Source organism: Canis aureus, chromosome 9 (assembly GCF_053574225.1).
Source record: "Canis aureus isolate CA01 chromosome 9, VMU_Caureus_v.1.0, whole genome shotgun sequence".
Taxonomy (NCBI): domain Eukaryota; kingdom Metazoa; phylum Chordata; class Mammalia; order Carnivora; family Canidae; genus Canis; species Canis aureus.
Genome location: NC_135619.1, coordinates 29,647,586 through 29,669,629, shown reverse-complemented (window position 1 = coordinate 29,669,629; position 22,044 = coordinate 29,647,586). Strand labels below are relative to the sequence as shown.

At 38.2% G+C, this 22,044-nt stretch overlaps 2 protein-coding genes across 6 annotated transcripts in view; one reads left to right on the top strand and one right to left on the bottom strand.

The window, feature by feature from the left end:
• The window catches only part of KLHDC1 (kelch domain containing 1), a 42,902-nt gene extending 29,699 nt beyond the window's left edge, over positions 1–13,203 (bottom strand). The window contains exon 1 of one of the 5 annotated variants that reach the window (XR_013386170.1): positions 12,825–13,203. Coding sequence is in view for 4 of the 5 variants with exons in the window: in XM_077909209.1 (XP_077765335.1) it covers positions 12,825–12,920 (96 nt within the window). In the remaining variant the exon portion in view is untranslated. The remainder of the gene's footprint in view (positions 1–12,824) is intronic. The other 4 variants (XM_077909209.1, XM_077909210.1, XM_077909211.1 and 1 more) reach the window with 4 other exon arrangements.
• The window catches only part of POLE2 (DNA polymerase epsilon 2, accessory subunit), a 41,632-nt gene continuing 32,436 nt past the window's right edge, over positions 12,849–22,044 (top strand). The window contains exon 1 of the mRNA XM_077909199.1: positions 12,849–13,110. The gene's annotated coding sequence lies outside the window, so the exon portion shown is untranslated. The remainder of the gene's footprint in view (positions 13,111–22,044) is intronic.

Genomic DNA, 22,044 nt, shown 5'->3' with positions numbered 1-22,044 from the left:
GATGCATACATTATTAACACGCTAGAGTTGGTTAATTTTTTCTTTGGTTTGTTAAATTTAAAAAAATAGTATCTTGACTACCAAGTATCTGACCCCTACCATCTGTCTCTCTTCCTCTCTCCCACACCCATACCCACACACCCAGAGCAAAAAATCATTCCATTAATTCCAAGGAAACTTTCACTCATGTCCGACTGTGGAAGTCATATTAGATGGATAAGTAACATATAATTGTAATGAGTGTGATAACTGTATGATTCTAAGGTTTAATGGCATCAGGCTCCAGCAGCCTCATGTACACACCTTTGTAACAGAAATATTATGAAAATAGATTGTCACTATTCTCCTTAAGTCCTTCAAATGCTTCCCCACTGCTCCCAGAATAGTCTCAAATTCTTATGATTCTGTACTACATGGCACCTGCTATCCTTCCAAAGCTCATCTTCCCTTTCATTCGCTATTCTCTAGTCTTCTTTCAGTTCCTAATTTTCTGCAAATTCCTTGTTCCAACAGGGACTTCATCTGCCTCTTCTCTCTTCTTGGCATGCTCTCCCAAAATTTGCCTAACTACTCATTCTTTGGAAAGCAGCTTAAATGTTGCTTCTCTAATCTCCCAGAATAAGGATAAAGGATTAAAGTCCCTATTAAATGTTTTCCCACAGTAATGTGCTTCCCCTTCCAAGTCCTTTGTCTGTATCACATCCACCCACTACCACTAACCCATTGGCTTCATGAGTGCATGGGTCATGTTTCTCTTGTTATAATTCTGTTCCCAGAACCCAGCACAGTGCCCCACACATAAAAGCCAAATGTAATGCTTGTTGATTGATTGAGTGAATGGATAAGTTGAATAATACTTGTTAAATTGACTGCAGGCTCACCTCAGCCTGATTTAAAAAAAAATCCTTTTCACTAATCTTTAAATAGGGTGGTACAAAAACACAAACGAATCAAAGAATTGAAAAATTTGGACTTAGTTCCTACTTGTTTTCTGAGAGATTTCATTCCTAAATCATCCCCTCTTTCCTACAAGTTTTCCTTCTCTACTAGATCATTCCTATAGATATCCAAATGTGCCTTAATATCACTCACCTTTAAAACAAACAAACCCTCCCTTAATCCTTCTATATCTCAGTTCCCTTCACACAAAACTCCATACTAACTATAATGAATGTCCCCACTGGTTCCACTTCTCATTCTCTCATCAAGCCAGATTAATCTGGCTTTTGAGCCCATCATTCCACTAAAATTGCTCTGTTGAGATGACTCTTAAGGAGAGAATTAGTTAACTGATTTATCTGAAAATATGGCCCAGAAAAAAAAATGGCCCAGAAAGATGGAATATATAAACAAGAAGTTAAGATACATGGAGAAAGAGAAGAACTTAGTCTAATTACAGTTTCATGAGAATGTAATAGAATGAGGAAAAGGTAATATTTGAAGAGACAAAGGGTGGGAATTTTTTTTTTAATTTTTATTTATTTATGATAGTCTCACAGAGAGAGAGAGAGAGAGAGGCAGAGACACAGGCAGAGGGAGAAGCAGGCTCCATGCAGGGAGCCCGACGTGGGATTCGATCCCGGGTCTCCAGGATCGCGCCCTGGGCCAAAGGCAGGCGCCAAACCGCTGCGCCACCCAGGGATCCCAAAGGGTGGGAATTTTGCAAAATTGTTGAACATTATCAAACCTTGAGATCTAGGAAGTCCTAACAAGTTCCAAGCAGGATAAATTAATAGAAATCCATAGCAAGCCACATCAATAAAACAACAGACCATCAAAGAAAAATATGTACTCTTAAAAATTGCAAAATAAATAAACAAATCACCTTCAAACAAATGGCAACTAATGACTGAATTCCTATTAGCAACAATCAAGACTAAGTATTAGCCAACGTGTTTAATGAAAGTAACTGTCAGCCTATAATCCTATACTCAGTTAAAAAAAAAAAAAAAAGTATTTTAAGAACCAAAGTAAAATAAAGAATTCTCAGACAAACAAAAAGTTGCAACAGTTGGTAATCAACCTTCACTTATAGAAATCATAATAGCTGTGCCATTTCAGACAAAAGGAAAATGACCTGATTAAAGATCTGAAATGTGATAAGAAACAGCACGCAAAATATTAGTAAATGTGTGGGTAAATTTAAACACATAAAAAGGGCTAACCTTTTTCTTTGATGCCTAATTTAAAGGGAGAGAAACAGAATAGAATCACCTAGGGAAAGGGGGTGATTGAATTTTAAACTTTCTGAAGTACTTGAACTCTCTGGGAAGAAGGAAAACTATTAAAACTCTGAACTTTGTGAAGTATTTGGGTTTCTTAAAAAAAATTTTTAAGATTTTATTTATTTATTCATGAGAAACACAGAGGCAGGGACATAGGCAGAGGGAGGAGGGGGCTCCCGGGGGGAAGACTGATGCAGGACTCTATCCCAGGACCCCAGGATCACCACCTGAGCCAAAGGCAACGCTCAACCACTGAGCCACCCAGGCATCCCCAAAGTATTCGTTCTAAAATAGAATAGCTACTACGTGGTTAGAAATAAATCATATAATCAATAATTAAGAAATCTGTGAAATGAGAAAGTTAAGAAGGAAGAGGAAGAGAAACAGAGAGAGGCAAATATAAAACACAACCTGGGGTGCCTGGTGGCTCATTAAGCGACTGACTCTTGATTTTGGCTCAGGTCAGGATCTCAGGGTGGTGAGATAGAGCCTTAAATCAGGCTCTGTACTGGGCATGGGACCTGCTTAAGATGATCTCTCTATCTCTGCTCCACCCTCCAGCTCATGCTCTCCCTCTCTCTCTCTAAAAACTCCACATCTGATGAAAATAGTATATCAGAATCAAATTAAGTATAAATAGGCTAAACCCTTCAAATAAAATATACGGAGTATCAGACTAGATAGAAACAAGATCTAGGTATTTTCAGGTTATAATACATGCATCTAAAATATAAAGATATACAAAGTTTCCATCAGGAGATAGAAAAAGATACACCATGCAAATATCAACCAAAAGAATGCTGGTATAGAAATATTGAGAAAACAGATTTTAAGGCAAGTAATATACTATGGATTAAAAGGATCATTACAAAATAATAAAATATTCAATTACCCAGAAAGATATCATAATTCTAAATTCACATACACATAAAAAGGTAGCCTAAAATATATTAAAGTAAAAGCTGACAGGACCACAGGGAGAAACTAACAAATCTAAAGTCAGAGTAGTAGTAGTTTTTAATGCCTGTTACAGTAATTGATAGAACAGAAAATTAAAAAATAAAAAAGAATATAGGATAATTGAACAACACAATCAGCAAGATTGATTGATAAAATAGACATATATATTCACCTGATAATTTGTATATATACTCTCTATAAGAACTAAGGTACAGGGGCACCTGGGTGGCTCAGTCGCTTAAGCATCTGCCTTCTGCTCAGGTCATAATCCCAGGACCCTGGGGTAGAGCCCCATATGAGGCCTCCTGCTAAGCCTGCTTCCCCTTCTCCCTCTCCTTCTCCCTCTGCCCAGCCCTGCTTATGCTCGTGTGCTCTGTTTCGCTGTCAAATAAATTAATAAAATCTTTTTTTAAAAAGTACTAAGGTATATTTTATGAAAATGATCACATGCTAGTCCGAAAAGCAAACCTCAACATATTCCAAAGGACTGGCAACAGATAGACATAAGCCACATTCAGAATACCACACAATTAAGTTAGAAATTAGTAACAGTAACCTAACTATAAAAATAACATAGAAATTTAAAATATTTTCCCAAACAACATATGGGTCAAGTAAGAAGTAATCGTGGAAAGTATAAAATATTGGGACTGTAAAATAACAAAATACTGCTTATTAAAACAAAGAAGACAGCTAAAGAGGTATTTAGAAGAAAAAGTACAGCCTTACACACAAGTATTTAAAAGTCTCAAAAAGAAGGAGTTAAGCATCCAACTTCAGAAATTCAAGAACTAACAACATAATAAACCTAAAGAAAGTAGAAGAAAATAAAAAGCAGACATTAATGAAATTTTAAAAAGTCAACAGAGAGAATCAAGTAAACCAAAAGTTTGTGTTTCAGAAGGCTGATAAGCCTCTGGCAAAATTATTCAAAAAAGGAAAGAACGGAAGATACCATTAAATCATTTTAGGAATGGAAAAAGGGACATTCCTAAAGCTACTAGAGAGATTAAATAGAGTGTATTATGGACAACTTAGATTTATGCCAAGAAATTTTAAAACCTACACGAGGGGATCCCTGGGTGGCTCAGCGGTTTAGCTCCTGCCTTTGGCCAGGGCATGATTCTGGAGTCCCGGAATCGGATCCCAAGTCGGGCTCCCTGTGTAGAGACTACTTCTCCCTCTGCCTGTGTCTCTCTCTCCCTCTCTCTGTCTCTCATGAATAAATAAATAAAACCTAAAATAATAATAATAATAAAATAAAACCTACATGAAATGGATAGACTCCTGAGGTTGGTGGTGGGGGTGAGGGAATCTTACCAAACTTGACTCAAGAAAAAAAAATGGGAAATCTCAACAATCTATGGCTTTAAATAGATTGAACCAGAAATTTTTTTAAAAGATTTTATCTATTTATTCATGAGAGACACGGGGAGAGAGAGAGGCAAAGACAGGCAGAGGGAGAAGCAGGCTCCATGCAGGGAGCCTGACGTAGGTGGGGGCTGGATCCCTAGTCTTCCGGATCACCACCCGAGCTGAAGGGGCGCTAAACCACTGAGCCACCCACCCGGGCTGCCCTGAACCACTTATTACTTACTTACTTATTTACAGATTTTATTTATTTATTCGTGAGAGACACAGAAAGAGAGAGGCATAGGCAGAGGGAGAAGCAGACTCCACGCAAAGAGCCTTATGTGGGACTCGATCCTGGGACACCAGGATCACGATCTGAGCCGAAGGCAGGTGCTAAACCGCTGAGCCACCCAGGGATCCCCTGAGCCACATATTTAAAACCTCCCCTACAAAGTAAGGACCAGATGGTTTTACAGATGAGGTCTTCCAAACATTCTAAGAGTAACTAATTCAATCTTACAAAAACCATCTCCGAAAATAAAAGAACAATACTCAGTCTACTTACAAACGCAGATGTAAAAATTCTCCCTCCCAATAAATAATTAGTAAACAGGATCTAGTAATGTATAAGAAAAATAATATACTAACTTACATTGAATCCAGAAAATGAAATATCAATTTAGCATAATACTATCACTATAAATTATCCTTTTATGAGACTAAAGGAGAAAATATGATTATCTCAGTATAATGCAGAAAAATCACTCCCCAAAATTCCACACCCAATCATTGGAAATTAGATGGAAGAAAACTTCTTCAATTTTAAAAAGGTTATCTACAAATAAAACACAGACATCAAACTTAATGATTAATAGTTGAAAACTATCCTTTGAGATTAAGAACAAGAAAAAAACAGCTTCTATTTAACATTGTACTTCGGGTCCACCAGAGAAAAATAAAAGGAATAAGATTTGAATGGAAGAAACAAAACTGTTATCACTTGCAGATTATATGACTATCTACATAGAAAATAAAAAGAAAAGTAACAGATGAATTATGAGAATTAATGTAAATTAAGAAAGCTTGCCAGACTCAAAAGTATTCAAAGTCAATTATATTTCAAAACACCAGCAACAATCAGGAAATTTAGTTTTTAAAAACTTAACAATAGAAATAAAAAATACAAAGAAGCTAAGAAATACAAAAGATGTACAAGATCCCTATGAAAACACTGTAAAACTTTATCAAGACAAAAAATTCTGAATAGAGAGATATACTATATAATCGGAGAAGACTCAATTTTATAACATGTCTGTCACCCTCAAATGATCTAATGATTGAATACAGTAACATAAATTCCCAACAGAGTACTTTATTTGATAATCTCACTTTAAAGTTTATACAAATGAGGAAGCACTGTGGAAAACAATTACACAGTTCCTCTAAGAGTTAAATGTAGAATAACCATATGACCCAGCATTTCAAATCCTAGGTACTCAAAAGAATTGAAAATAGGGGCTCAAATATTTGTATGCCAATTTCATAGCAGCGTTATTCACAATACACAAAAGATGGCAACAACCCAAGTATTCTATCAACAGATGAATGGATAAGCAAAATGCAGTATATAATGCAATGTAATCTTATTCAGCCATAAAAAGGAATGAGGTTCTGATATACACTATAACACAGATGAATCTTGAAAACATTGTGGTAAGTAAAATAAACCAGACTCAAAAAGACAAACATTATATTATTCCAATTAATTGGAATATCTAGAAAAAAGCCAAATTCACAAAGATAGTAAGATTAGAATTTACCAGGGACTGAGGAAAGGAATATGAGATATTGCATAATGGGTATAGAGTTTCTGTCAGAGAAATGAACTAGATAGTGGTAATATTGTACAACACTGTGAATGTAATTAATGCCACTGAATTGTATGCTAAACTATAGTTAAAATGACAAATAATAAGTTTTACATATTTTACTACAAAATAAAAATAAAGAAAATTAGAAAACCCACAAAAGGCTCCAAAAAAAATCCCAAAATATTCCTGAAGAACCAGATAGAGTATTTAAACTTCTAATTTAACATTTAAACTTAAAATAAAGCTTTTGTAATTTACATAATGTGGTTTTGTCAAAAGAATAAACAGACCAGTTGGACATAATAAATGACCTAGAAACAGATTGCACATAAATGAAAACTTGATGTGTGATGGACTGTTTGCAGGTTAGCAGGGAAAGGAGTATTTAATATATGACACAAGGACAACTGGTTATCCATATAGAGATATAATGAAACTAGATCCCTATCTTAAACCAATTAAACAAAAAAATTCAGATTAAAGACAGTTTTAAACATGAAAGGCAAAACTGAAAATTGTTTAGAATATAGAAAATTTTATGGTCTCCATATTGGGAAAGTTTAAAGATGCAGAAAGCACAAAGCATTAAGAAAAATATTGAAATTATATTAAAATGAAGAACTTGTATTGCACAAAAGACAATCATCAAGCAAGCACAAAGATAAGCTACAAACTGAGAAGACATATTCAACTCATACAAGTATATGCTTTAAAGAATTCCTATAAATCAGTTAGAAAAAAATCAATCCAATAGACAAATGAGCAAAAGACATGAACCAGCATTTTTACAGAAGAGGAAACACAAATAGTTCATAATAGTTCATATGAAAAGTCACTTAACTTTATTAATAACCACGGAAAAGCAAACAAAACCACAATGAAATATCATGTCACACTTACTATATTAGCGAAGTATTTAAGGCCAGATGGTACCAAATGTTGTCAAGGATGTAGAGCAAGGAGGAGGCTGATGGGAGTGTAGATTGATACATATATTTTGGTAACAGTGACATTTCCAAGTAAATTTGGAGATATGTATACCAAGTGACCCAGCAGTCCATTCCTTGGTATGTGCCCTAAGAGCGTGCAAGCCTTTGTGCTTGTTAGAAGGAGACATTTTATAAGAATGCTCAGTGTAGCATTGTTTAACAATACCAAAAACCCCCAGAAATATTCAAATATTCAACAATAGCAGAATTGATAAATTGCAGTAAATTCACACAACAGAATATTATACAGGACATACATCAAATGAATAAATCCAGGGATGATTTTCAAAATATTTAATAACCAGGCAGTACAGAAGCTGACTAATCAGAATGGACATCCAAGTAAAAACAGGTACGGCCATGCAAGGGCACACCAGCTGAAAACAAGCAATGTGTGAGTCTAAAATACATACTTTTACTTAAAAATTAAGTCACAAAAGAAAACGTATGCTATGATTCCAAAACCAAATAACACACTGTTTAGAAATAGATGTGTGCGTGGCAAAACTATAAAGAAAATATTTACTGGAAATCAAGATAGTGGTACCCAAGATAGTGGAAATCAAGTAGGGACGGGAGGTGCATTATAATCAGGGAAAGACAAATAGAAAGCTTCTAAGGTATGGTTCTAATCAATTCATTAATCTGGAAGTTAAACATGTTTACTTTTAAATGATAGTTTATAATATTCTTCTTGTACATACATTTTGAATTATAAAATTAAGAAAATAAAATTTACAGAAATGAGTATTAAGTCACAAAATCATCAAGGAACCTGGAGAACCAGCCTCTGATCTTCGTAAGGAAGAGCAAGTTCTGAAATCATGCCATAGAACAGGTCTGGTGAGCTAACTGCTGTCACTAGGGAGCCATACGCTGCAGCTTGTAGTACTGCCAGGGACCTTGATCTTCCTACAGATTCTATTGCTGGATAAGAATCCTCTTCAGATCCTCATTTTGACATCTTTGCTCTGAGTCCAAATCTAGCACAGATTCCTCTAAACAAATCAAAGCCACTTGCCCACAGCCTATAGCTGCAAGGGAAGCTGGAAAAATGAATATGCAGAACTTAGGTTCTTTTTATAGGTCACCTCCTATAAGCTATTCACAATTCTAGATACTAGGAATATGATAGGGGACAAATTCTTTATCTTCACAGAATTTGCATTCTTTGGAGGTAAGTAGAAGTTAGTCAACTACAATAAATACAAGACTTGTCTGGTGGGCCATACTACATTAGAGAAAGGAGGTTCAAATTTTGGGCATCTAAAAAGAATAAATGACTATAACATGAATGACCCATATGACCATCTAAAAATATGTACAGCAGAACTATTAGGTGAAAGAGAATACACATTTAAGGCTTCTGATACACATCACTAAACTTCTCCTTAAGAAGTACATAAGGGATGCCTGGGTGGCTCAGTGGTTGAGTGTCTGTCTTTGACTCAGGGCATGATCCCGCAGTCCCAGGATGGAGTCTCACATCAGGCTCCCTGCATGGAGTCTGCTTCTCCCTCTATGTCTCTGCCTCTCTCTCTTTGTGCCTCTAATGCATAAATAAATAAAATCTTTTTTAAAAAGTTACACAGATTTAAGTTCCATTACCGGACTAATTCATTTCTCCATGCTCTTCTCAAAGATTCTTTTTAATATTTGCAGATTGAAGAAGGAAAATTTGATTTTCAGTTGGGAGTTTCTGATTTATATTTCTTCTTTTGTAAGTTGCTTGTACATATCCATTGCTCAGTTTTCAATGTAGATATTAACTTTTATTTATATAGATATTAATCTTTATTTTTGCCATATATAGTAAATATTTTCCCCAGTTTGTCATTTGCCTTCTCACTTTATGGTGTCTAAAAGCATTTTTTAGAAGTTTTATCTACTAATCTTTTCTTTCATAGTTTTACCCAATTCATTTTTTTTCTCAACTTAAGATTTTATTTTTTTTTATTTTTTATTTTTTTTCAACTTAAGATTTTAAAGTCACATATTTTCTTCTGTTATGATATAGCTTAATTTTCCTACATTTAACTCTTCAATCCTAAGGCTCCACTATCATTTTCCTCTAGTTATCTCCAGGCCATTTATTGGATAATTGTTTTTCCAGAATTAAAATGCTACATTTTAAATATAAAATAGTCTGGTACACTTAGCTGTTTGAAATTTCTTTTCCATTCCAATACGTTATCCTATCTCATCTTGCATCAGGAACACCAATTTAACTATTACAGTATTGTGATATGTTTTAATACCTGGCACTGTAAGCCTCTCATTTTGATTCTTTTCAAACACATTCTAAATTGATCCTTCTTCCCTTTAAGTCCATATCCAAAACAGAAATATGTAAGTAAACACATTTATGCAGATATTTTCTATAAGGAAAAGCTCAGGGCAATAAAGCGGTTCAAATTATTAAGCACTATGAGGAAAGCATTCCACCTACAAACATGTTAGCCCCCTGTGCTTTTCCTTCAAAATTTGGGAAAACTACTCTGAACCCTTCAACGTTCCTAGTAGCAGTGCTAAAGTTTTCATGAAGTTCCGAAATACTGAAAGGATATGGAAGAACCATAAGTAAAAGAATATTCTTACTTTTTCCAGCACTTCCACTTTTACCTCGAGACAGGTAGATTTGTTTTAAGAGCAACATCCTACAGAGTATGTCTGACAATAGAGTAATGAGTAATTTAGAGAGTTATCTGTGGGCCATTCAAGCTCTAGAATGGATGGATGGTTGTGAATTTTAATACACATTGGTTTTTGTTAATAAGGAAGGAAACTGTGATTAGAACATACAATCTGGAATTATTTGATCATTATTCTTAACTACAGACTACTGGATTACCTCCAGATTCCAAAGCCTTTTAGCTATCTTCTGTTCAGAAGGATCTGAATAAAACAATTGTCGAAAGGATTCTTTTTCTCATATGCTGTGTCTTCTTTTTTTGCCTCCCACTCTCTTTCCTTCCACTCATGCCTTAGACATATTTTAGCTGCTGATAATCCCTGGAGTTTAAAAAGTACAGGCATACCTTGTTTTATTGCACTTCACTTTACTGTGCTTCACAGATACTGCGATTTTACAAATGGATGATTCAAGACTTCAGTGGAGGAAGGAACTGCAGATGTGGTAGAAATAGCAAGAGAACTAGAAGTAGAGCCTAAAGAGGAGACTGAATTGTTGCAATCTGAGGAAAAAAACTTCAGTGGATAAATTGATTCTTACACATGAACAAAGTGGTTTCTTGAGATGGACTCTATTCCTATGGAAGAGACTGTGAAGATGGTGGAAATGATAACAAATGATTTACAATATGACATTTTCTATTCTTAATAAGGCAGCAGGAGGGTTTGAGTATTGACTCCAGTTTTGAAAGAAGTTCTATTGTGGGTAAAATGCTATCAAACAGCATCACACGCTACAGAAAAATCATTAATGAAAGCAAGAGTCAATCGATGACACAAACTTCAACACTGTCTTACTTTAAGAAATTGCCACAGCCATTTAGCCTTCAGCAACCACCACCCTGATGAGTCAGCAGCCATTAACATCAAAGCAAGACCCTCCACCAGCAAAAAGATTATGACCTGCTGAAAGCTCAAATGATGGTTAGCATTTTTTAGCAATAAAGTATTTTTAATTTAGGGTTTGTACATTTTTAAAACATAATGACATTGCACACTTAATAGACTACACTATAGTGTAAACATAATTTTTACATGCCCTGGGAAAACAAAAAATCATTTGACCAGTTTTATCCTGGTGGTCTAGAGCCAAACCTGCAACACCCAAGGTATGCCTACTAACCAACTATATCCAAAGCTGTGTGGCACTTTTAAGAGTGGTTCTTGTAACAGTCTACTCTCTGGATCAATGAACAGTAGAAAATTAAGTAATTCTATTCACTGACTGCCACCTGAACACCTGGAATCTTATCACTTACATGATTTTCAAGATTACAATGAGATAAAATATTCAGACATTTCATTTGTAGGCCCAAAATAAATGTACACTGTCATCAGATCCGAGATATTGCAGATTACTATTTTAAATGAGATTTTTTTCACTTAACTTTTACAGTATTAAGAATCAGTATAGCAAAGGGAGTTTGACACTTCTACATCTTCAAGTGGCAGAGCTCAAAAACAATCAAAATGTTTCTTCTGCATAAAACCATCATTATATCTAGTCTCCTTTTCCATAAAGAACAAACGGTGGAAATATTACACATTAAGAAAGCACAGTCGTCTACTTTTTGTTAGTCATAGAAAAAAGCCTTTGGAAATCCAATACTCGGGTTGGAATCTCCTGCCCTTTAGGTCAAAAGGCCATTATTCATTCTCATTGACTCATCATCCTTATTTTTAATGAGATATTACTTACCTTACCAGGTATGGTAAAGATTACGTAAGGTTAGGGATATGAAAGTTCCTAGCACATGCCAGGTATAGTAGGCACTCAAAGGTTAGTTCTAATTTTCCCGTCCTGATACTGCACCAAATTAAAAATAAACACACAAAACAACAACAAAAACCGACTTGGATCTGAGAATCATTTAACATAGATTGTATGTACTTTATTTCAGTGAGTGATTCAGTCATGTTACATCTGTCACATAATAGTATCGAGACAGTAAAAACAAAACAAAAAAAAAAAAAAAAAAGAAGGAAATGTAGGTTCTATTTCCAACAGAACTTCCAGATGGCTTGCTTTTTAAAACAAAAACAAAAAACCCCTGTAAACTGGAGTTGGTGGGCATATATTCCTGAACTGTTTCCCGGCTTTAGAATCCTTGGTTCTATAATCCCAGGATTATGGAAACAAAAATACACACATTCAAACCTCCGCTGTAATAAGCATTTAAGCAATTTTTAGTGTACCGCTAATAGGAGTCTACTTTGAGACTCGAAAGAACTTCGAGGTCACCCACTGATAAAGGAATGCCACTAAACATCTCTTAGAAATTCAAATTCTTCCGTGATCTCAATACTCCGAATCGCGCTGTGGCAATAAACAACTATTTACGAACTACAGCGCGGCGTCCTCGTTGCGCCTTTAAGTTGTGCGCAAGCATTTAGAGATCATTAACCGCGCAGAGACGGACTTAGTGTCGGTCAGACCGGGGGTTACTGGACAGCGGCGGGGGTCGGGGGAGCCGGGGAGTGGCCAGAGCCCCGAAGGCGGGTCTGAAGGCTTTCAGAGTGGAAGCAACGGCGGGGCGGCGTCAAGCCCGGGCGCGGCTGGGACAGCGGCCGACGGCGGAGGGGCGGGGGGCGGGGGGCGCCGGGCGCGCCTCGCCCGGGCCGCGGACCGGCCCCCGCCTCGGGCCGGGTGTGGGCGGGCGCTCGGCGTCCGCTCGGGCCGAGAGGCCGGGCGGGCTCCCGGCGCGAGCGCGCCCCGTCCCGCCTCTTCCCCTTACCACGTAGCCCCCCCACACGTAGAGGAAGTTTCCGTCCACCACGGCGCAGTGGCCGCTGCGCTCCTCCGCCACGCAGAACGGCTGCGAGTCCGCCATCCGCGCCGTCGCCGGGTCCAGCCGCTGGGCGCGCCGCAGCCCCTGCCCACGGAGCGGCCTCTCCTCCCGCCGGGCTCCTCCACGCACGAACGGAACGCGTCGAGGGTCGAGATTGGTGGGAAGGCGGAACGAGTGCGTCTGCGCCGTCCTGCAGCCCGCCCGGGAAGCCCGGCCCAGGCTGGCGTTGCCGGTGAGGGATGCTCGGGCCGGGCCGGAGCCGGGAGGCAGCCGGGAGGGAGGAGGTGCCTCGGCGTGCGAACCCTGCCACCTGCTGATTTCTTTCCACGGGATCGCGTGGTTTGAGCAATAGTACAACCCACCTCTTTATCCGCTTTGTCTTATTCGCTGGACAAATAGACTTGTGGTCCACAGTGTTGATGCTGCTGTGACGTAATCAACCTATTAATTCATGCTTTGTGTGGGTTTCCTTTTCCATTCAACCTCCAGCAAAGATGGTTATCCACAAGAATGTTGGTGTGTATTTAATAGAAACTATATGTTATATATGAATAGGAATTTTCAAAGACGTCTTCCAACAAATGGCCAGGAGGCCAAAGTCAGTCGGCCGCCTGTTTTTGCACGGCCCGCAAGCTAAGAACGGTGTTAACATTTTTATTTTTATTTTTTTTAGAGAGGCAGGTATCCCAGAGCCTCGCACCCTGGTGATTCTTGTTTGCCTCTTTGTTTGTTTGTTTGTTTATTTATTTATTTATTTATTTATTTATTTATTTATTTAAAAGATTTTATATACTTATTCACCAGAGACACAGAGATAGAGGCAGAGACGCAGGCAGAGGGAGAAGCAGGCCTCATGCAGGGAGCCTGACGTGAGCCTGGATCCCCGGGTCTCCAGGATCACACCCCGGGGCTGAAGGCGGCGCAGTTAAAACTGCTGAGCCACCAGGGCTGCCCGGTGTTACATTTTTAAATGGTTGAAAAAAATCAAGAGAAGAATGCTGTTTTGTGACTCATGAAAATGAAAAGAATCCAAAGTTCATCGTAACATGAAGTTTTATTGGCACACAGCCACCCTAATTCGTTTAAGTGTTGACTAAGGCTGCTTATACACAACCATCGGGTTGAGTAATCCGACTTGAGCAGTTGCAACAAAGACCAGATAGCCCACACTGCTAGAAATATTTACCATCTGGCCCCTCTACAGACAAAGCTGGCGAACTCTTGTCATTATACGATGCTATGAAGTCAAACTATGATCAGGAAGGAAAATAATAATTCTACCAGTGTCTGTAAATGTGCTTGTCCGGAGTCATTCTTTGAAGATTGTGGCTGCCCATTACTCAGAATAAGTTCACTCATTCATGTACTCAGTACACATTAAGTACCTGGTTAATGCAGACAGTCTGTTCTCAGGTTCTGTTAGACTGGAAATTCTGAAGGAATCAGGTAGTATTGACTTCCCAGAACCTAGTACCAAATAGATGGCAAATAAATATTTGTTGACTAAATAACAAAGTGAATTTTAAGACAAATAAGACAGTTCTACCACAGAAGCTTCAAAATCCAGTTAGAGGGGAAGATATATATAAATACATGCAGTGTGGGATAAGAAGTGATATAGTAGAAATGTGGACAAAATACAGCAGAAAAATCGGAAGGAAAGATGTGCTCTATTGAGGAAGGGGATGCACAAAGAGAGACACCTGAGTCTACTTATAAGTCATATAGATAGTTCAGTATGACTAGAATGCTTATAGAGAACAACCAGGATAAACTTGGGACAGCAATCACACAGCCTTGTTCATTATGCCAGGGAGTCTACACTTTAAGGCCAAATGGTCTTAACTGGGGGGGAAATAATGTAACTTAATTATTAAAACATTTACTTTGGATTGTGGGGCTTAAGACAGAAAGATGGATAGCACCCAGCATAGGTTTGGTGTAAAGTAGGTGCTCAGTAAATGGTGGTAGCACTAGTAGTAGTTATTAATATATGTAACCTACATGTGCACTCTGGGTCTTTGACTCAGGAACCCCCTTTCCACCTGCAGTAGAATTCCAAAGCCCTCTCCAAGATTTCTGTGAGTTTTTAGGATTATAATCTCATAGTCACCCTGGCTTTAAAACTCCTACTGCTACTGGCAAAATTCCACTCACAGATTTATGGATCTTCTACCTATGGAGCATGCTAGATCCCTTCTCTGATGCATCACTCCAGGCATGAAACTCAGAGGCGTACCATATTTTCTTTTAAAACCCACTCTTAAAAGTAATTTGCATATCTACTAAGTTTTACTGCAATAAAAGATAAAAGTAAAAAGATGACAGAGAAAGGGTTTATATCATAGAAAATAATTTCAAATAGAACATTGTATACCCTTGTTCCTGAGACTCCATTAGCCACCCCATTGTTGCAGCTTTTGTCAAAAATATAAAGTCAGACACAAGTTGAAGAGGTGAGGGCAGTTTGTTTGTTTGTTTCTTTTTTTAGTAGTGAACTACTGCAATAAGGAAGAGGGTCCAGTATGACCTGAAATCAACTTCATGGAAACAGAAAGCTGGAGACTTTTGAAAGGCAGGGATGTGCTAAGAGAAGGCACCGAGGAGTGCTAAGGGCGGGGGTGATCCTTGTGACTAAGCCATCTGGGCTTGTTAATTGGAGCCTAACCAGAGAAGAAGCAAACTTCTATCTTTATGACCAGAGCTGGTGGTGCAATTAAAGCAAGGCATCTACCAAAGTTGAGCCTTTATCTTCCCACTCAGGAACTGGGATTGAGAGCCTATCTCCCTGAATAAACATTCAAAAGACAGCTCTCCCATCTTCAGAGAAACGGCTTGGAGTGGTAGATTTACATCTCAAAGGCAGGGAAAGTATTTATAATTGCAAACTTTCTGAAGTAACTGCTGTAAGAGGGGGCTCGGGATCTATCTCCCTACCAGAGCTGGGACTGGAACAAACCAAATTCTCCTGGCAGCATTAAGCTTTCTCAGGAAGGCAACTCTAAGGGGTCCTGGGGTTGTTCTAGAGGTTGGGCCTTGAGCTGTTAGAAACTGTGCTAATGTTCATGTCTCTAAGTGTGTGTACATGGAAGGCATGGGGGATAAAATCATTTGTGATTGCGGCCCAGCTGAGAGGAGTGCTCAGGAGAGCATGACTTGAGTTTGGTCAAGAAGAGAGTCTTGGTCACCTTTGCATTGGTCTTCTCTCCTTAGTCCCCAGTCTCAGAACCTTTTGCTGACTCTTCTCTATTATTCTATCCCTCCAAGACTGTCCCCAAGGAATGCTAAATTCTTCTCTATCATTCAGAGGAACTCAGGCTACCCAACTCCTATCCCAAACTCCCCAACTCAGATCTAAGAGCATTTCTTCTTGTCTTAACGCCATCAATATTAGACAACAGAAAGGCATGAGCAAGCCTCAACTTTCCCTTCAGAGCTGTTGCAGTTTTTTTTATTGATTTGTATTTCATAATAAGGAAGGACAAACAATATTTTAAAGCAAAAGGAGGGATCCCTGGGTGGCGCAGCGGTTTGGCGCCTGCCTTTGGCCCAGGGCGCGATCCTGGAGACCCGGGATCGAATCCCACATCGGGCTCCTGGTGCATGGAGCCTGCTTCTCCCTCTGCCTGTGTCTCTGCCTCTCTCTCTTTCTCTCTGTGTGACTATCATAAATAAATAAAAATTAAAAAAAATATTTAAAAAAAAATAAAGCAAAAGGAATAAGGACAAAACAAGCACCTCTGTACTCACCACACTCCTTCAAAAAAAGAGGATAACCCCTTTGCCATTGCTTCTTCTCAGCCTTTTGCCCTCATCCCCCTCATCCCCCAGCAGTAATCACTAGGCTCTTATTCCCCAGCTCTTCTCCATAGTTTTACCACATAGATCGTTTTTGAACTTTTTAAGATGGAATCATGTTGTAGATATTCTTCTAAGATTTGCTTTTGTTCACTCAACATATGCCTGAAATTAACTTGCTTGCGAAGGGGTGTAAATCTGTTTTTTCAATTGCTGTCACATTTTATTGTATGAACATTTCAGAATATATTTATCCTTTGTACTGTTGAAGGTCACCTAGGTTCTTCCTAGTTGTTACTATAACAGCAAGGTTATTAGTAAATATTTTAGGGTTTGCGGACAACAAAGTATCTGTTAGGACTATTCAGTGCTGCCTTTGTCACATGAAAATAGCTAAAGACAATGCACAAACAAACTTGGCAATGTTCCAATAAAACTTTATTTATGGACACTGAAATTTGAACTTCATATAATTTATATGTGCCACAAAACATTCTTCTGATTTTTTTTAACCGCTTAAAAAAAAAAAAAAAACAACAACCATAATTCTTAGCTCTTGAGGGGTACAAAAACAGGTGGTGGGCCACATTTGGCTCAAAACTGTAATTAACTAGTCCTCAATCTACAAAATATTCCTAGAATTGAACTTGTCGGGTTATAAGGTATGAACATCTTCAACTTTACTGGATAATACCAAGTTGCTTTCCAAAGCAATTGTAACAATCTATATGCCCATCATCAATGGATAACAAGTTCAATTGCTTTTAATCCTTGATATTATCTTTTTAATTTTGCCAATCTGATGACTATAAAAAAGTATATCTTCCTGATTTTGAATTATATTATAAAGCTATAATAGTCAAAACAATATAGTATTAGCATAAAAATGGTTATATAGATCAGTGGAACAGAATAGAGTTTAGAAATAAGCCCATGCATACATATATGGTTAATTAATGTATGACAGAGGAGCCAAGAATATACAATGGGAAAAGTGTCTCTCTTCAATAAACAGTATTGGGAAGACTGAACAGCACATGAAAAAGAGTGAAACTGGACCCTTACCTTACACCATGCACAAAAATCAACTCAGAATGGATTAAACTTAAACACAAACCCCAAACTGTATAACTTAGGAAAAAAAGGTGTGGGAGGGCTCTTTGATGTTGGTCTTGGCAGTGATTTTTTTTGGAGATGACACCAAAACACAGGCAACAAAGGCAAATATAAACAACTAAGACTACATCAAACAAAAAGGCTTTTGCCCAGTAAAGGAAACAATAAAATGTAAAGGCAACCTACAGAATGGGAGAAAATATTTGCAAAATATATAACCTTTATGGTTAATGTGTGAAATATCTGAGGAGTTCATACAAGTTAATTACAAAAACAAACAAAAAACAAATAACTTGATTATAAAATGTGCAGACAACCTGAATAGATATTTTTCCAAAGAAAACACACAAATGGAGAACAGGTATATGAAAGGTGCTCATCATCATCATCAGGGAAATGCAGATCAAAACTGCAATGAGACATCACCTCATACCTAGTAGGGTGGCTGTTATCAAAACATCAGAAGATAAGTACTGGTGAGAGTGTGGAGAAAAGGGAACCTTTCTGCATGGTTGTTAGGAATGAACATTGGTATAGCCATTATGGAAAACAGTATGGAGGTGCTTCAGAAAATTAAAAATAGAACTATCTTACGATCCGACAATATCACTTCTAGGTATATATCAAGAGGAAATGAAATCACTATCTCAAAGAGCTATCTCTGCACTCCCATGCTCATTACAGCATTATTAGACAATAGCTGAGATATGTAAACAATGTAAGTGTCCATTGATGGAAGAGTAGAGGGGCACCTGAGTGGATCACTCGTTTGAGTGTCCACCTTCAGCTTAGGTAATGATCGGGTCCTAGGATCGAGCCCCTCATCAGGCTCTCTGCTCAACAGGGGGCCTGCTTCTCCCTCTCCCTCTTATACTCTCTCTTGCTCTTTCTCAAATAAATAAATAATTTTTAAAGGATGAATGGATAAAGAAAATGTGATATATAAATATATATACAATGGAATATTATTCAGTCTTAAGAAAAGAAGGGATTTACCTACTCGACACCTGAGTGGCTCAGTCAGTTAAGCATCCAACTTTTAATTTTGGTTAAGGGCCATGAGATCGAGCCCAGCATTGGGGTTCTGTGCTGGGTGTGGAGCCTGCTTAAGATTCTCTCTCCCTCTCCCTCTGCTTCTCCCCCTGCTTGTGCATGCACAGGCAGGCTCTCTCAAATAATGAATCTTAAAAAAAATCTCATTGAACTGCATTCTTCCAATATGTGCAAAGTAAATTATACCTCAATAAAAATATTTTTAAAACACCCTTATTGTATCATTTTCTTGTTGGTAGTAATATTGATATTATATTTTTGACATGGTCCACTTGTCCTCCTGGGCCTGAAAGTCTAGTGGTCACTATAGAGCACCAAATAGACAACTATCCTATTATGTAGAAAGTGTGATGACAGCAAAAGTCCAGGGCACCTTACTGCTGCACAGGAAAGCCCCTAACTCAGATTTGGGAGAGTCAGAGGGAAGGTTCCTGAGAGAATGTAATATTTGAGCTGGGAACTGAAGAATAAGTGGAAGTTGTTCAGGCAAATGGAGGGGGAAAGAGAGGGAAGTGTTCCTGGCAAACGGAAGAAGAGGAGGAAAGAGACAACCTGCTCACTTTATCCTAACGTTAGGGAGCTTTTGAAGTGTTTCAAGTTGGAAAGTGACATAAGAATTATGTTTTAGAAAGTTTATTCTGAGAGAAGACTAGAGATAAAGAGACCAGTTGGCAGGTCAGGCACTGCTGGTTAGAGAGGCTGGTGTCCTGAGTGATGCCTCTAGTCATGAAGACAGAGAGAAGTGGACAGGTTTGAGAAACAGTTAAAAAGTAGAATCCAGAGCACCCGGCTGACTCCGTCAGTGGAGTATGCAACTCTTGATCTCAGGGTTGTGAGTTCGAGCCCCATGTTATGTATAGAGATTACTTTAAAAAAAAAAAAAAGAGTAGAACCTAAGGAAGGAGAGAGAGGAGTCAAGGATGCTGCCTAGCCTACTGGCCTGGTCAATGGGTAAAGAGGTGAGGAATTAGGGTAGTGAACATGAGAGAAGGAACAGATTTGGGAGGGATTATGGTGAGTTCATTTGGGGGCGTATTGACTTGGATTTGAAGCAGAGAGAAATAGGAGCTAGAAATACAGATGTTGGAGTCATCAGCACAGAGTTATACTAGGACTCAATGAGCTAGCCAGGTGAAGGAGATTTGGATGGCAAGTTGGTGCTGGCTGTTGCCAGGAACCTTGATATCATAACACCTAGACCTTTCCATAAAGCTACTTGAGGGCAGCTGGCTTCGCCAAGAGCTGGTGACCCAGGAGAGAGCAAGACAGAAATAGCAATGTCTTTTATGACCAGTTCTTTCTACAATATCCTATTGGTTATACAGGTCAGTAATATTCAAAGTAGGAGGGGAGTACACAAGTTATGAACACCAGGAATAAAAAATCATTGGTGGCTATTTCTCTTAGAGGCTGGCTACCACAATCGGGATGGTTGCTTCCATCTGTTGTCCTCCCATGCAACTAACTTTTTGAAGAGAACAGGCCAGTTTTTTTTTTTAAAGAATATATTTATTTAATTGACAGAGAGAGAGAGAGAGAGAGAACAGCAGAGAGAGGGAGAAGCAGGCTATCCACTGAGCAAGGACCCTGATGTGGGGCTCAATCCCAGGACCCTAAGATCATGACCTGAGCTGAAGGCAGACACTTAACCGATTAAGTCATCCAGGTGCATTGACACTGGGCTTTTAGATTGTCCCACATTCTGGATTTGTCTGATTTTTTCCTCATGTTGTAATTTAAGTTAGTTTTCTCTCCTCCATGTTCCCTTAAGCCAGAAGTTAGATCTAGGTTTGATTAAATTGAGCTTAACATTTTTGGCAAGCATAATTCCTAGGTGACACTGTATATGTCATATTGCATTACAACAGTAACAAAACTTCAAATTAGCCTGCTTTAGTGATGCTAAATCTCATTTTTGGTTACCTCTGAATGACTCATTGTAAAAGTAAGTTCTCTCCTTTGTATTATCAGCTAGTAACCTGGAGGGTAATACTTTGGGACTGCACAAATATCTGTTTCCTAAAACTCTTACCTGATGGTTTTAACATTTTATAACCCTATTCCCTTCACTTAACTCCATACAGATTACCATTTGTTTCCTGTTTCTTCTAGTGGTTAAGTAGATACAGTCAATGATCATTATCTGTGCATTCCATGTTTGTAATTTTACCTACTTGATAAAAATTATCTGTAACTCTCAAATCATATTGGGGGCTGTCACAATTATTTGAAGACAGGCACAAAACAGTGAAACATCTTAGTTGCCCATCATACGTTTGTGGCTGAGGTTGAGCAAGGTGACACTGATTTCTTTCTTCATCTCTCTTACTATACATAAGTGTCTTCTTTAAGGTACATTTAATACCACATTTTCTGAATTTTTATGATTTTTGATAGTGATTTTGTTGTTTAAAACATAGAACTAAAGTTCTTTCTAGTGTTCCAAGGCATGAGAGGACTGATGTGCCTTAAGAAGAAAATACATGTGTAAGCTTCCTTCAGGCATAAATAATAGTGCTGTTGGTCTTGAGTTCAATGTTAATAAATCAATGACATATAGTAAGGGTGTCTTGGAATAGAAACTCCATAAAACAAAGGTATGTATTGGTTAGTTGATGAAAATGTTATGATCAGAGGCTCACAAGAACCTAACCCTACATTTCCTCTAGTAGCAATGACTAAGTAATTACTAATGCAGCGTTGGTGGTGACTTTATAGAACATAACTATTTCAAATAGTGAGAATCAGACTGTATGTCTATTTTTATTTACTCAGCTTTTTTGTGTGTGTGTTAAAGATTACATTTATTTATTCATGAGAGACACAGACTGAGAGACAGGCAGAGACACAGGCAGAGGGAGAACCAGGCTCCATGCAGGGAGCCCAATGTGGGACTCAATCTCAGGGCTCCAGGATCACGCTCCAGGCCGAAGGCAGGCGCTAAACCGCTGAGACACTCAGGGATCCATATTTCCTCACCTTTCTGACATATAAGTTCAAATTTTCCTTTCAAAATTTTTGTCTTCATATTATATTTCACTAGTAAGTCAATTGGAGAAAGACAATCATTATATAGTTTCACTCATACGGGGAATATAAAAAATAGTGAAAGAGATTATAGGGGAAAGAAGACAAAATGAGTGGGAAAAATCAGAGAGGGTGACAGAACATGAGAGACTGCTAACTCTGGGAAAGGAAC